Raw genomic sequence first — 17,204 nt, forward strand, 5'->3', positions numbered from 1 at the left:
TGATAATGAAACATTAAAACCCAGTCCCTTTGGTGAATTAATTTGGCTTCACCATGAGTGACACCTCTAACTTTTCTCTTCACTCTAGGATCTTAAAAGGAATGACAAGAGCAGTGCAACCATGAAAAACAGCATAGCCTAGTGGAAAGAGCACAGGCGTGGTAGAGGACCTGGGTTCTAATCTCAGCTCCTCCAGTTTTCTTCTCTGGGACCTTGAGCAAATCACTTTTTTTTGCCTCAGTTAGCTCATCTGTAAAATGGGAATTAAGACTCTGAGCTCCATGTGGGACGTGGTCTGTGTCCAACCTCATCTACCTCAGTGCTTAGTGCAATACCTAGGACATAGTAAAATGCTTAACAAATACCATTAAAAAAAGAAAACCCAGGAAAATCTTGATCTCAGTCCTGGATTTTAGTAAGACAAAAATGAACTATTTCCACCTATGGCTGAAACCTGGAAAGATCGAGTGGGGTTACTGAAGTCTAATTCTGCCTTGGTGATCAAAGGCATTTGGAAGGACAAAGCACAGTGAGGATTGGCTTATATTTAAATATACACTTAAGAAGTCTGTGAAGAGTACAACATAAACCTAAACTCTGGCTTAACATTCAAGCAAAACATTCACCATTCAAACAACTCATCTTTTCTAGAACCTCATAATGATTCTGAGAACCTCCTGCAGACTTTCAGGAACGCATTATTTTATCATTACAATCAAGAATCTTAGGACAGAGTAGTCTGCCCCAAATAGGTTTTAGTGCACTCTGGATTGCTAGTCGTGGATTCAGAGATATGTATGTTTCTTGCATGAAACTCAAGGTCAGGGAAATCAGGGAACTTGTACATTTTGGTGCTTGAATCACTTATCTTCCCTCCCAAACCTTGACCTCTCCCTGACTTTCCCATAACTGTGGATGGCACTATCGTCCTTCCCATCTCAAAAGCCCGCAACCTTGGTGTCATCCTTGACTCTGCTCTCTCATTCATCCCACATATCTAGTCCGACACCAAAACCTGCCAGTCTCACTGTCAAAACATCGCCAAAATCCGCTCTTTCCTCTCCATCCAAACCGCTACCTTGTTGGTATAATCTCTCATCATATCCCGACTGGATTACTGCATCAGCCTCCTTTCTGATCACCCATCCACCTGTCTCTCCCCGCTTCAGTCTATACTTCACTCTGCTGCCTGGATTATCTTTATACAGAAACGCTCTGGGCACATCACCCCCCTCCTCAAAAATCTCCAGTGGTTGCCTATCAACCTTCACATGAAGCAAAAGCTCCTATTATCTTCAAAGCTCTCCATCACCTTGCCCCCTCCTACCTCACCTCCCTTCTCTCCTTCTACAGCCCAGCTGGCGCACTCTGCTCCTCTGCTGCTAACCTCCTCACTGTGCCTCGTTCTCGTCTGTCCTGCTGTCAACCCCCAGCCCACGTCCTACCTCTGGCCTGGAATTCCCTCCCTCCTCACATGCGCCAAACTAGCTCTCTTCTCCCCTTCAAAGTACTACTGAGAGCCCACGTCCTCCAAGAGGCCTTCCCAGACTGAGTGCCCCTTTCCCTCTGCTCCTCCTCCCCTCTCCATTGCCCCTACTCCTTCCTCTGCTCTACCCCCTTCCCCACACCACAGCACTTGTGTATATTTGTACATATTTATTATTCTATTTTATTAATGATGTGTTTATCTATAATTCTATTTAACTATTCATCATCATCATCAATCGTATTTATTGAGCGCTTACTATGTGCAGAGCACTGTACTAAGCGCTTGGGAAGTACAAATTGGCAACATATAGAGACAGTCCCTACCCAACAGTGGGCTCACAGTCTAAAAGGGGGAGACAGAGAACAAAACCAAACATACTAACAAATAAAACAAATAGAATAGATATGTACAAGTAAAATAAATAAATAAATAGAGTAATAAATATGTACAAACATATATACATATATACAGGTGCTGTGGGGAAGGGAAGAAGGTAAGATGGGGGGATGGAGAGGGGGACGAGGGGGAGAGGAAGGAAGGGGCTCAGTCTGGGAAGGCCTCCTGGAGGAGGTGAGCTCTTAGCAGGGCCTTGAAGGGAGGAAGAGAGCTAGCTTGGCGGATGGGCAGAGGGAGGACATTTCAGGCCCGGGGGATGACGTGGGCCAGGGGTCGATGGCGGGACAGGCGAGAACGAGGTACGGTGAGGAGATTAGCGACGGAGGAGCGGAGGGTGCGGGCTGGGCTGTAGAAGGAGAGAAGGGAGGTGAGGTAGGAGGGGACGAGGTGATGGAGAGCCTTGAAGCCCAGGGTGAGGAGTTTCTGCCTGATGCGCAGATTGATTGGTAGGCATTGGAGATTTTTGAGGAGGGGAGTAATATGCCCAGAGCGTTTCTGGACAAAGATAATCCAGGCAGCAGCATGAAGTATGGATTGAAGTGGAGAGAGACACGAGGATGGGAGATCAGAGAGAAGGCTGATGCCATAGTCCAGATGGGATAGGATGAGAGCTTGAATGAGCAGGGTAGCGGTATGGATGGAGAGGAAAGGGCGGATCTTGGCAATGTTGCGGAGCTGAGACCGGCAGGTTTTGGTGACGGCTTGGATGTGAGGGCTATTGATGCCTGTATACTTGTTTTGTTGTCTCTCTCCCCCTTCTAGACTGTGATCCCATTGTTGGGTAGGGATTGTCTATCTATTGCCGAATTGTACTTTCCAAGTGCTTAGTACAGTGCTCTGCACACAGTAAGTACTCAATAAATATGATTGGTGGCCCCTCCTTCACTGCACCTCTTCCATGGGCAGGAAACCATTCATTTCCCAGAGAAGACACAACAGCAGTTCAGGGTGTTAACACATTTTTTTTTCTGCTTTAAAAATATACCCTGAGCTGGAACAGTCTCATCACTATTCACCTCCCACTTGCCCCTCTTCTCTGGCCTGCAACCCTATTCCCAACCATCTACATTAACCCACTTCCTATCTTCTTTGTTCCCCTTCCCCAGAATTCCCCTCTCTCTCCTGTTAGGACACCTTCCTTCCCTTCCTACTAAGGGCACATGCAGTATTCACTGATATTAGCCAGCTACAGGGAGAGCCAGGACTAGAAACAAGGTCTCCGGATTTACAGAGCAGCGCTCTTATCCACTGGACCAACAGCAGAATAACTTTAAGAATACAGCTGCACATGCATCCAGAAATATACTGCTGGAAAAGCAGGAGATCCAAACAACTCTATATGGAGAGCTGAAACTGGAAAACTGAATTAAGGCTATGATGGTAAAATACAGTCTCAGACAATGCGGCATTCCAGCTGAAAACTGGGAGTCAATTTCAGAGTCAGTCAATTATACTGAGTGCTTACCTTTAGAATTTCACGATCAGTGATGTCTTCCTCAAAAACAAAGAAATACATATTGTTTCAATTTATGAATCCTTCACAGGTATATAGGTAGAGGGTTTTTTTAGTGTCTGTATACATGCATACACTCCCAGCTGAAACCTCTCTTCTCTAGAACCCTATCTTCTAAATCAAAAGGAAGAGATGTGGAGGCAGAAATACATCAACTCACAGCATTCAACTCCAGACTCATCACAAGTTCCCCAATGCCTAAGCCACCTTAACTCACAGATTGCCACAAGTCAATTATTCAGGACTAAGGTCAGTTTAGACTACAGAATACTTGGAAAACCAAACATAATAGGGTTTGGTTCTCACCCTCAACTTCACACACAATTTTGTTCAGTTGTCCATGCTTTTTAAAATGATCTGAATCAGGCTTGAGAAAATCATATTTACCTCCAAATATTACTGGAATGTAATTACTGATGTATTCATTTATTTTGCTCTTTGGTAGTCATTATATCTCTGATATACATCAAACACATTTAATGTTTTATTTACATGTATGCCTTGGCACCTTGTTTTTCTAGCCATCTATATGCCATCCATTGTATCTTATGCATAAACTATGTATATAAAATCATTGGATGTGTTTATTTGTATAACTGGATTACAGTGATTGATGAAATGGAAAACTATTGACTTGAAACATCTACACACACCACACATACAATTGAATTTGAGGATAGTTACAATTTCTTGAAAGCACAATTTGTCTAATTAGAATGTTTATCTATTAAACTATTTTTCATCGAAAAAAATCTCCATCATGCTCTGTTCCCAGTCCTCAATATTTTCCTTCAAGCCCCAGTACACAGTGTGACCTAGTGGAAAGAGCATGGGACTGAAAGTCAGCCAATCTAGATTATTCCAGCTCTGGCCTGCTTTGTGGTCATGGGCAAGTCCTTTAACTATTCATTGCTTCATTTTCCTCATTTGTAGAATGGGGATGTTAGCTCCAGGATTGTGGGCTCAAACTGGTTTATGGATTGTGATTGAGTTGATAACCTTGTATCTACTCTAGTACTTAATAAATACCACAATTATTATCCTGTCCCTCTAGAATGTAAGCTCCTTGTGGGCAGGGAATACATCTACCAACTTTGTTTAACATTCCCAAGTGCTTAGTACAGTGCTCTGCACATAGTAAGCGCTCAATAAATATGATTGAATACTTATTAAGTGCTCAATATCCTGGGTCTTCCACGTTTCTGCTATGGGACCTTGGGGAAGTCACTTCACTTCTCTGTGCCTCAGTTCCCTCACCTGTAAAATGGGGATTAAGGTTGTGAGCCCCATGTGGGACAGGGACTGTGTCCTACCTGATTATCTTGTACCTATTCCAGCACTTAGAACAGTGCCTAGTACATAGTAAGCACTTAACAAGTACCATTAAGAACTCAGCAAATACCAGAGATTGATTTATTGATTGTTCCCACCGTACAGAATTGGTGCAGAGCAGTCAGCAGCTTCTGTCCTCAAATTAAAGCTTATGCTTACATATATAAAATAAGCATAACTGGAGCACTGGTAGTGTTAACTTATTATTCAAAGATTTGAAATTACACTCTGTGACACATGACAAAAATGGACAGGGAAATTCTTAGATTGGGAGTCCTGCGTAGGACAGGGTTGGACTCTGATTTGAATATCTTGTACACCAATGTGAAGCACATAGTAAGAGCTTAATAAACACCAAAATTATTTGGACCTCAGCATCCATCGATACATGTTAGCTGATACCCTCCTCTGCAACTCCTCCTCACTTTGGGGAGGTGCTGGAAGGAAGTGAGAGGTTGTTTTCCCATACTCCATCCCAGAAGTAATGCTGTTGCCTCTGCCACCCTCCAGTGCTGCTTCCAGTTGACCGTGACCTCAGAGGTGGGCTCCCTTCTGCATCACTCTGACTTGTTTCCTTTACCCAACTCCCCTCCAACCCCCGCAGCACTTATGCATATCTATAAATGTAATTATTTTAATCTCTGTCTCTCTCTCTAGACTGTAAGCTCATTATGGGCAGGGAATGTGCCTGTAATATTGTTATATTGTACACTCCCAAGCACTTAGAACAGTACTCTGCACACAGAAAGCACTCAATAAATAGGATTGGCTAACTGGCTGACAGGTGGTGACAGGACTCAGGAATACTGATCATCCCTTTACTGATCATCCCTTCATGCCAGCCTGACTCTCGAGGAACTGCCAAGTCTGAGCAATCTCAAACTCAAAGCTGCACCACCGGCTCTCCATGAAGTGCTTGGAGATGACCACAATGACTTTCCGGCTCTTGTGAAACCCTTCCTGGATGATGTTGGAGGTGATCGCCACCCCTGGCATAAAGTCTCTATAATGAAGGCACAGCTGGAACGGAGGCACCCCTTCTTCGAGAGGCACCCAAAGTGTCTCGCAGCACTTAGAACAGAGATCAGCACTTAGAACAGTGCTTGACACATAGTAAGCGCTTAACAAATGAGGACAATACTAATACTAATAATAATATCCCAATACCAAACAGGGCATAGACTAGCCAAACCCTGGACAAATGGCTAACCTAGCCCAGAAAGGAACTTGATGGGCAGCCCAGCAGTTTTCACTCTCTTATAGCTAGGGTCCTTGCTGGGAACCCTAGGTGTCCCAGAGCAAGTTTTCGCCCAGTGTACACTTCCCAATTACTCCACATAGCTGTAAAATCTAACGCCCAGGCCTAACCACTGGGGAACACATGTCTATATAGCCATTCAGCCTTGGAGAACTTGGGAGGAGCACCAGCCCCAATTCAAATGTCCCAGAGTTGTCAAGTGGTTGCATGTGACAATGGGAGGCAGGAATCTCAGTCAGAGGATTGGTAAAGGTGAGTAAATCGGGGCACAGACAGTGAGAAAGAAAATGGAGCTTTAGATGGAGGAGAAGGAGCCCCAGGAGTTGTTCCTCTCCTTTTGCAGCTGCCATTAGGGGCCTACTTTTTCCCTGATTCCACTGGACACACTGCCATCCAGGAGGGCATTCCTGAGCCGCCTCCAGAAGATATGTCGACTGATCTTATTGTCCTCCCACTCCAGGTAAGTGTTCCTGTGGAGATAACGAGACAGCCCCATCCGCCGCTGCAGCTGAGACTTGTCCACTTTCTGCAGGACGATGAGGATGATGCCAGCCTGACTCTCGAGGAACTGCCAAGTCTGAGCAATCTCAAACTCAAAGCTGCACCACCGGCTCTCCATGAAGTGCTTGGAGATGACCACGATGACTTTCCGGCTCTTGTGAAACCCTTCCTGGATGATGTTGGAGGTGATCGCCACCCCTGGCATAAAGTCTCTATAATGAAGACACAGCTGGAACGGAGGCACCCCTTCTTCGAGATTCTTTACTAGTTCATTCCTCACCCATTCCTCATCCTGGCTGGAGTAGATGACAAAAGCATCATAGGAGTTCCCTCCTGGGCCATATCTTTTGCAACCTGAAAGGAGCATGAGATGGAAATAGAATTTATAAACCAAGACCACAATGAAAGCTATAGCCATCACCCCAACAACGGAGACCCACATAATGATCCTTTTGACTTCACAGGCAGAGGGCTTAAAATCCAGGACTAAGGTGTTTGCCAGATTGGAGGGTCTGGCACAGGTCATTCGCTCAGGCTTCCACAACCGCTTTCTATGGTCCTTGACCCACTGCAGAAACCCCAGGTGATCACAGAAGCAGTCCAAAGGATTTTGGGAAAGATCCAAGCGAACCAGAGTCTGCGATAAACTTCTCAGGGCTTCTTCTCCAGGTGCCGCTATGAGATTGAAACTGCAATCCAGGACCTTGAGGGACTGGAGTGAGGTACAGGCGATTGGAAATGTGAGGAACTTGTTGTGGCTAATATTCAATTCTTGTAGCTGATGGAGAGAAGCAAAAGCTTGACGGGACACCTGTTCCAACTGGCAATTGGAAATATCCAGATAGAGCAGGCGGGACACATTTCTGAAGTTATCTTTCAGGAACTTGTTATGGAAGGTGTTACCTGCCATTTTTAGCACTTCAAGACTTTCCAAGCCATAGAAGGTGCCTGCAGAGTTAATGTGCGTGTTGGTGTAGGAAATATCAAGGTAAATGAGTTTTGTGAGCAAGACGAAGGCAGGAAAATGGCCGGGGCCATTCAACTTTGAATGCTGCAGATCCAGGTACTGCAACTCCACCAGCCCCATAAAGTTTACCGTTATGTCAATATGAAAGTTGAAGCTCAGGTTCAAGTGCTTCAATCTCGGGGTGCCAAACAGTGTGTCGGAACAGCAGCTTTTGAAATTAAGACGGTTTCGACTGAGATCCAGGAATTCAAGATTGGGCAGACAAAGCTCCTGCTCGAATTCCTTGAGTTCATCATTCTCAGTGATCTGGAGCTCCTTAAGCTGGGTGAGAGGTCTAAGCGAGTCAGCGGGTACCTCTGAAAATCCACACCTATTGAAATGCAAGGTTTGCCATCTGGTAGCCGCTGGAAGGTTGGATACCTGATCTAAAGATGTGGACACCACCCTAAGAACAGAAACATTAAGCAGGCAGTTGGAAAAAATGTTGGTATTATAGATTAAGCCCTTGTAGTAAACTATCCTAAACTCCTCAATTTCCACCTTGCACAACCCATCAAAGACACCAAAGTCCTCAGGCATGTCATTATGATTTTCTCTAAACTCTCCAAGGACCAGCTGATGGACTTGCAAACCAGCCAGTGCATTGATACAAGTCTTTGTGACATTCACATCACTAAAACAACCTCGCATCTTCAGTGCTTGGAGATGAAGCCCCTCAAAAGAGCCTGGTTCAATATTCAGGATATTATTCAAGGAGAGAACTAAGGTAAGAAGAGGCTGCTGTCTTCGTTTCAAAACATCTAGGTCTCCTAACAATATCATTGAAATGTGATTTTTGTATAGGTTCAAATACTGCAAGGAGTCCAGGTGAGCAAAATACGAGGGTAGTTTGGAAGATCTGATGAAGTTATGGCCCACATTCAGCTCCCGAAGGGTTGTCAGATGTCCAAGGGGCAGATCCTCCAGAGATACCACCTGCATCTCCACCGCAACCAGCTTCTGTAACATCATCAGCCCAGAGAAAGCTCTCGCTCCCAATCTTTGCACAGGATTGCCGGTCAGAATCAAGGTGGACAGATTGCATAGTCCTCGGAAAGCATCATCTTCAATCGCCTGAATTTGACATCTGGAAGTGAAAAGGACTCAGATGAGAGAACCATAACTGCTGGGGAACCACCCAGAAATGTTACTTTCAGCACAGCTGTGTTGGTAGATGTGCAAACTGGGGGATGTGCACAGATAGAGGGATCAAGCCAGACACAGGCACGTTCCAGCCAGGTGCATGCACCTGGTATTATCACACCAGCAGCTCAGATAAACATGGTATTATCACACCGGGCACACATGCAGATCAGAGGCAACTCTCTTGAATTCAGGGAAAATAGGCATTTGAATCGATATAGCTCATCATCACTGCCTAGAATTTTGGATCTCTGGGGAGCATCTCAGAAAAATGGTTAGGGAGAGGAATAAGTTGGAGGGTCTCTCCTTTCCAAGAAAGGGATGCTTGGCTGTTCAACACCTTGCATATAAACATCAACATTTACCAGCCCACAACCTCCTGCTGCCTCTTCCAGGGATCTTTCACAGCTCTCCTTGCCCCAAACTGTTCCTGACTCTTGGTGAGTGGTTGGTAATTGTCCTCCTGGGAAGATTGGGTTGTGACTGGCAGCAGAATCTCCGCCCAATTTTTCCTGCCTCGTCTTACTAGTCAGAAGGCACAGCGTTCTGCAGGGTTAAACACTGATTATCTAATTCATCACTGGTTTTTTCTGTCCTCAGGGTGGGGGCCCTTCCCTGCATTGTCTCCCATTTGAAAATCTACTGAGTGCAATGTCCTCAACCTTATCCCTACCCTTGGAATCTGAGAGGCTCCCCCTTTCAGCCAGTCTCACTTTGTGGAACATAATGAGCTTCTATAAGTGTGGCTATATCTGATGTTCATATGGTGTGTCTTTTTCCAGGTATTTCCAGACCCGCTTTTGATTCAAACGAGCAAGATCCCTGCTTCTTGAGAAGCAGTGTGGCCTAGTGGATAAAGCAGAGGCCTAGCAGTCAGAAGAACCTGGGTTCTAATCCCAGCTCTGCTACTTGTCTGCTATGTGACCTTGGGCAAGGTGCTTCACTTCCCTGTGCCTCAGTTCTCTCATCTGTAACATAGGGATTAAGACCATAAATTCCATGTGGGACAGGGACTGTGCCCAACCCTATTTGCTTGTAACCACCCTGGCACTTAGTGCAGTGCCTGGCACAGAGTAAGCACCGAAAAATATCAGAATTATCATTATTGGGGGCTGGAAGAATAGACTGTCAAAGTCTTGGACTACATCCTCAGTGGAGGGAGGAGGAGGGGGGATTGTTTCCCCACTTCTCAGTTGAGGATGGGGAGAATCAAGCTTAATGGAGCTCCTCCCAAACTGGATCCCACCCATGTATCCCTGTTCTCAGCTGCACCTAGAAGGGTCAGCCCTTGTGCTCTTTGGAAGAATTGGTCCTCATGAATCCATGAGGAGCTGGCTAGAAGAGTAGGGCAAACAAAGAAGATTGGGACTTTCGAAGCCCTCCAACATTTGGACCATGTACTTTGCCTTTCTAGCTAGGCTCTCCTAGCTGGGGAGATTTAAGAAGGCATTACCTGGTTAGGTCCAGCATCCTCAGGTCAGGGAGCATTGAGAAGCCCTTTGGAACCAATGTTCCTAATGGGTTGAAGCTCAGGTCAAGGTTCTGAGCTGAAGATGGGATCTCAGCAGGGACTTCAGAGAGATCCAGTTCCATGCATTGGTATGTAATGTTAGCAACAACCTGTAAGAGTCACAGACCCAATCCAGATAAGCAGCCATATCTTACTACCCACAATAATGTTCTGCACATCACGATGTCCCTTTCCTATTCCCTCCTTTACTCCACCCACCAACCTACTATCAGTGCAATTTTGCCAGACTACACAATAGTGAATAATGGTGGCATGCTAAGCATTTACCAAGTGTCCAATGACCTACTAAACACTAAGGCAGATACAAGATAATCAGGTCAGGCACAGTTCCTATCTCACATGGGGGTCTCAGTCTGAGAATAGGAGGGAGAACAGGTATTTAATCCCCATTTTACAAGTGAGGACAATGAGGCACAGAAAAATTTAAGTGACTTGCCAAGGTCGCAGATATCAAATGGAAGATTAGGACTCAGGTCTTCTTATTCCGACACCCATGCTCTTTCCATGAGGCCAACCCGGGAGTGGAAGTTTTGAAATGTGTTCCATTCTTGTGTCTGTCTCAACCATCTCTTCACCAAATCCACATGCCAGATCTCAGATCCAGGGTTTTTCCCCTTTGGTCACCCATGGGTCAATGTGGATTAGTTGGAGGGAACTATGAGTTTTCTATCAGGTTGGAGGTTGGAGATGGGGAAGCATAGTGGAAACAACATGGGACTGGTCATCAGGAAACGTGAACCTTAATCCCAGTTCTGCTCCTGGCTCTTTAGTATGACCTAATGCAAGTCACTTAATCAATCAATGGTATTTACTGAACATTTACTTTGTGCAAAGGACTATACAAAGTGCTTCAGAGAGTATGTAAGCTCAATGTGGGCAGGGAATATGTCTGTTATATGGTTAAATTGTACTCTCCCAAGTGATTAGTACAATGCTCTGCACACAGTAAATGCTCAATAAATACAACTGACTGATTGTCTGACTGATTACAATAAAACTGATGTGATAGAAACTTTCCCTGTCCTCAGTGATCTTTAGTCTCTCTGTGACTGTTTCCTCATCCATAAAATGGGGATAAGATAACTGCATCCTCTACCTCTTAGACTGCGAGTCCCCTCTGGAAGAGAGACTGTATCTGATCTGATTATTTTATATCTACCTCCATGCTTGGCACCTAATGTGTACTTAACATTGTTATTATTATTATTCCACAGAATTTATGAATACAAGCATAATCAATTGTACATTCAATTATTTTGCTTACTCTTTTTGTAAATATTTCTGTCTCACTTGTCAGAACGTAAGCTGCATTTGTATCCAGTGAGTACTCAATTAATGCCATTACTGCTACGATGAAAACAAGATCTACTATACTACTATTACTGTTCTTAGGCTGTTAGACCCACTGAAGCTGGAAGGTCAACCAACCCATTTCCAGGGAAGATGTAAATCTGGGAAATGGAAACTCCAGGCATAAATACTCTTGGAAACTCTTGCCAATAAATATGATTGATTGAGATAGCAATCAATCAATCAAATTTATTGAGCACTTACTGTGTGCAGAGCACTGTACCAAGTGCTTGGGAAAGTACAATATAACCAATATAACAGAAACATAGCCCACCCACACTGAGCTTACAGTCTAGAGGGGGAGACAGACATTAATATAAATGAATAAATTGTGGATGTGGACATAAATGCTGTGGGGCTGAGAAGGGGGATGAATAAAGAGAGCAAGTCAGGGTGATACAGTAGGGAGTGGAGGAAAAGAGGGCTTAGGGAAGGCTCTTGAAGGAGATGTGCCTTCAATAAGGATATGAAGGAGGGGAGAGTAATTGCCTATCAGATATAAGGAGGGAGGATGTTCCAGGCCAGAGGGAGGATGTGGGCGAGAGGTCGGCAGTGAGATAGATGAGATTAAGCTACAGTGAGTAGGTGGGCATTAGAGGATTGAAGTGTGTGGGCTGGGTTGAGGTAAGAGAGTAGTGAGGTGAAGTAGGACAAGGCAAGGTGATTGAGTGTTTTAAAGACAGTGGCAAGGAGTTTCTGTTGGATACTCCTGCAGGTTCTTGAGGAGTGGGGAACCATGGACTGAATGATTCTGAAGAAAAATGATCCAAGCTGTAGACTGAAGTATGGACTACAGTGTGCAGAGACAGAGGCAAGGAGGTCAGCAAGGAGGCTGATACAGTAGTCAAGGTAGGACAGGAAAAGTGCTTGGAGGAACTTATCAGGATGAATGGAGAGGAAAGAATAGATTTTAGTGATATTGTGGAGGTTGATCTATATGTCTACAGATCTATCTGTACACACACACACACACACACACACACACACACATACCACGACCCCCAGCATTCATCTACTTATTTACTCCCTCTTTAACACTCACATATATATTCATTCATTCACTCATTCATTCAATCGTATTTATTGAGCACTTACTGTGTGCAGAGTACTGTACTAAGCGCTTGGGAATCAATCAATCGCATTTATTGAGCGCTTACTGTGTGCAGAGCACTGTACTAAGCGCTTGGGAAGTACAAGTTGGCAACATACAGAGACAGTCCCTACCCAACAGTGGGCTCACAGTCTAGAAGTGGGCTCACAGTCTAGAAGAAGTACAAGTTCGCATGGTTCCTACCCAACAGTGGGCTCACAGTCTAGAAGGGGGAGACAGACAAAAAAACAACACATATTAACAAAATAAAATAGAATAAATATGTACAAATAAAATAAAGAGAGTAATAAATATATACAAACATATATACATATATACAGGTGCTGTGGGTAGGGGAAGGAGGTAAGGCGGGGGAGAGGAAGGAGGGGGCTCAGTCTAGGAAGGCCTCCTGGAGGAGGTGAGCTCTCAATAGCGCTTTGAAGGGAGGAAGAGAGCTAGCTTGGCAGATGTGTGGAGGTAGGGCATTCCAGGCCAGGGGGAGGACGTGGGCTGGGGGTCGATGGCGGGACAGGCGAGAACGAGGCACGGTGAGGAGATTAGCGGCAGAGGAGTGGAGGGTGCGGGCTGGGCTGTAGAAGGAGAGAAGGGAGGTGAGGTAGGAGGCGGCGAGGTGATGGAGAGCCTTGAAGCCGAGGGTTAGGAGTTTTTGCCTGATGCCTGATATATGCCTGATATATATATAAACTCAGTTTTTAATCATATTTTTAAATTTATCTCTCCTGTTAGAGTGTAAGCTTCTTGTGGGCAAGGAATCTATCCATTCATTATTCTGTATTTCCCAAAAGTCTAGAACAGTGCATCACACTGCTGCTACTACTACATCTGTCTATAATAATTAATGAAGATATTATATGCTAAAGATTTAACATAATCCAAACACTGTACTAAGTACTGGGGTAGATACAAGTTAATCAGGTTGGACACAGTTCCTGTTCCACATAGGGCTCACAGTCTAGGTAGGAGACAGTAGCATTTAATCTCCATTTTGAAGAATAGGAAACTGAGGCACAGAGAAATTAAGTAACTTACCCAAGGTGACACAGCAGACAAGTGGCAGAGCTGGGATTAGAGCCCAGGTCCTCTGAGTCCCAGGCCCAGGCTCTTTCCAGTTGGACACCCTAGTTCTCTATTTATCTAAATCTAAAGATAGATTCTGAGCTATAGAAAATGACGGTTTGAAAATATCTATAGATGGGCTTATTTTTCAAAGATGACATAAAAATATTAGAGTCATGAATGGAGCGGACAGAGCAAACATAGAAATTTTATCCACCAAATCCCTCACCACTAGGACCAGGGGACATCTATTTGCTCAAGACAAACAAAAGGAAGCATTTCTTCATTCAGTGGGTGGGAAGCTTAAGAGATTCATTACCAAAGGAAATGTAAAAATATCAGCCGTTTCAAGAGGATTTGGATAAACTCAAGGGCGAACAATTCATCATAGCTTACTGCAGGGAAGGACAGATGTACAGGAAGGGTTTGGATGATATACATCCCTAAGTATGAAGATGAATGGCAAGAAAGAAAACTACCACAATGCATTTGATAGTGGGTCTAGGGTATTTGTTAAGAGATTATTATGTGCTCAGGGCTGTACTAAGTGCTGGGGTAGATATAAGTGAATCAGATTGGACACAGTCCATGTCCCCCATGGGACTCAATCTTAATCCCCATTTTACAGATGAGTTAACTGAGGCACAGGGAAGGTAAGTGACTTGCCCAAGATCACACAGCAGACAAATGGCAGAGCTGAGATTATAACCCAGGTCATCAGACTCTAATCTTCTGATCTTGTATACTGTATGTTGGCACCATTTTCCCAGGTTTTAGAACTCGGTTCTATGATATTTGATGAGGAAAAGGTTGACTGCACTAACAGCAGGGTAAAAGCAGCAGTACAGATTCAGAAATTCTATTCTATTCATTATTTCATGTTATTTATGGCATGTGTCATGCACTGGAGTAGATACAAGTTAATCAGCTCAGACACAGTCCCTCATGGGGCTCACAGTCTAAGTAGGAGAGAGAAGAAGTTTTGAATCCCCATTTCCCAATTGAGGAAACTGGGGCACAGAGAGGTTGAGTGACTTGCCCAAGGTCACACAGCAGACAAGTGGCAGAACCAGAATTATAATCCAGGTCTTCTTACTTCCAGGCCCCTGCTCTTTCCATTACACCATGCTCCCAATGGTTGCTAAAGGCAGAGTCAGATGCTCACTTCCAGCTCCAAAAGCACATGAACAATGGTTCTCGATCCCTGGGAGATTGCCTCTCCTTTCGTGTCCTAGTCCAGTAGCCAAGATCAGCCAATGTGTTCCTACTGACATTTCCCCGGATCATATACAATATGGCATCTCCTGGGGAAGAAGAAACAAACTCACCCTGATTGAGCAATCAGTGGTCTCGATTACTGATGTTCAGTGATCCAGGCAAATAAAATAATTTCAGGCAGCAAACCCAGAAGATAATGCTGCTTTTGCTATTTTCAAGATGATTGTCCAATTATACAATTTTTAAAAAATCAATTGATCATGCTCTGGTATTTATTGAGTACTTTGTGCAAAGCCCTGTACTAAGTACTTGGGAAAGTACAATACGGCTGATAGACATGATCCCTGGCCTCAAGGAACTGATAGTATAAAAAGTGAATCAAACATTAAAATCAACTACAGGTAAGGGAAGCAACCTACTAGAGAAGCAGCATGGCTCAGTGGAAAGAGCGCAGGCTTTGGAGTCCGAGGTCATGGGTTCAAATCCCAGCTCTGCCAATTGTCAGTTGTGTGACTTTGGGCAAGTCACTTAACTTCTCTGTGCCTCAGTTACCTCATCTGTAAAATGGGGATGAAGACTGTGAGCCCCCCATGGGACAACCTGATAACCTTGTAACCTCCCCAGTGCTTAGAACAGTGCTTTGCACATAGTAAGCATTTAATAAATGCCATCGTTATTATTATTATTACTATAAGGATATGAACATAAGTACTTTTGTAGTTGGGGTGAGGTAAGTACCTGAGTGGTCAGAGGTGGAAGGACTAAGTACAGAGGTAAAGCAGAAAAGAGGGAAAACGGAGTCCAGAAGGGATGAGAGATTAATCAGGAAAGGCTTCCCAGAGGAGATATAGTTTCAGGAAGATTTTGAAGATAGGGAGAGTTCTGGTCAGTCAGATCCATAGGGGGAAGGCATTCCAGACAGAGTGAGGGATGTGAGCAAGGGGCCGATGGTGGGTGAGGCGATAATGAAGGACTTGAGTAGGTTGGTATTAGAGAAGCGAAATGTGTGAGGTGGGTTATAGTGCTAAAGGAGTGAGGCTAAGGAAAGGGGAGAGTGTTGACTAATGTTAAAGAAGCATTATTAGGCAAAGGGAGAGACTGTAAGCTCCTCGAGGGCAGAGATCATTTCCTCTAGTGATACCGTTTTCTCCGTAGTTCTTAGCACAGTACTCTGTGCACAGTAGGTGCTCAATAAATGCTCTTGCTTAATTAATGGACTTTATAAGTCAAATAAAGAGACTGAAAAGGGCAAAGATAGTGTTGCAAGATGGGAGGCTCAGGAGCTCCCACCCAGGGAATCCAAGCGATTTCAGGAAAGGCAAAAATTTGCATACCTCCAAGCAGAGCTTCCGTTGGTCAGCAATCCAACAGGACCAGAATAGCAATGACGAAATCAAAGCAAAGATGGGCAAAGACGGTGTTTTCATCCTGGCATCTTTGTTGAACAATGGAGGTGAGGCATATGCACGAAAATGCCAACTGCTGCCCAGGGCAGAGACCTGAGTCATAGGCAGACTCACAGCAGCTGCAGGGGTAGGGGCAGAGGGGAAAGAGTACTAAAGAGGAAGTGAGAGTGACTACGCCAGCAGGCTGGGTAAGCGTTGCTTTGCTGCTTCTCTTTCCCCCGTGCAAGAAGGGAAAGGAGGAAATAAAATCATTCATACTTGTGGTTAATAACTGCAATAATTGTGGTATTTGTTAAGAGAGCATACACTATGCCAAGCACTGTACTAATTGCTGAGGTCACTGGCCCACATGGGACTCACTGTTAAATTGGACGGGAGAGCAGATATTTCATCCTCGTTTTATAGATGAGGAAACAAACACAGTGCAATTAAGCGACTCACCCAAGGTCACACAGCAGGCAAGCGGCAGAGCCTGGGTTACAACTCAGGTCTCATGATTCACATGACTGTGCTCTTTTCACTAGGCAAATACTAGACTTTGAATTGTAGATTTTGGCTGTCCACATTGTGTCTGACCCCTCCTGCTACAGGGCTGAAATATTTTTGTCTTCCTACAAGAACTCTAGAGACTTGCTCTTTCACACTCTCCCAAGCATTTAGAACAGTGCTCTAATAATAATAATAATAATAATGTTGGCATTTGTTAAGCGCTTACTATGTGCAAAGCACTGTTCTAAGCACTGGGGGGGATACAAAGGGATCAGGTTGTCCCATGTGGTGTTCACAGTCTTAATCCCCACTTTACAGATGAGGTAACTGAGGCTCAGAGAAGTTAAGTGACTTGCCCAAGGTCACACAGCAGACATGTGGTGGAGCCGGGATTCGAACCCATGA

At 44.5% G+C, this 17,204-nt stretch overlaps 1 protein-coding gene across 1 annotated transcript; it reads right to left on the bottom strand.

The window, feature by feature from the left end:
- Positions 1-5,851: 5,851 nt before the first annotated feature.
- TLR4 (toll like receptor 4) lies at positions 5,852-16,399 on the bottom strand. Its single transcript, XM_038745107.1, has 3 exons — positions 16,239-16,399; positions 10,092-10,258; positions 5,852-8,582 (listed from the first exon to the last, which is right to left on the bottom strand). Exons 1-3 carry the CDS (start codon positions 16,329-16,331, stop codon positions 6,338-6,340), a joined length of 2,505 nt encoding a protein of 834 aa, XP_038601035.1. The 5' UTR covers positions 16,332-16,399; the 3' UTR covers positions 5,852-6,337.
- Positions 16,400-17,204: the final 805 nt, after the last annotated feature.

The sequence above is a fragment of the Tachyglossus aculeatus genome, chromosome 4 (assembly GCF_015852505.1).
Source record: "Tachyglossus aculeatus isolate mTacAcu1 chromosome 4, mTacAcu1.pri, whole genome shotgun sequence".
In the NCBI taxonomy this organism is placed as follows: domain Eukaryota; kingdom Metazoa; phylum Chordata; class Mammalia; order Monotremata; family Tachyglossidae; genus Tachyglossus; species Tachyglossus aculeatus.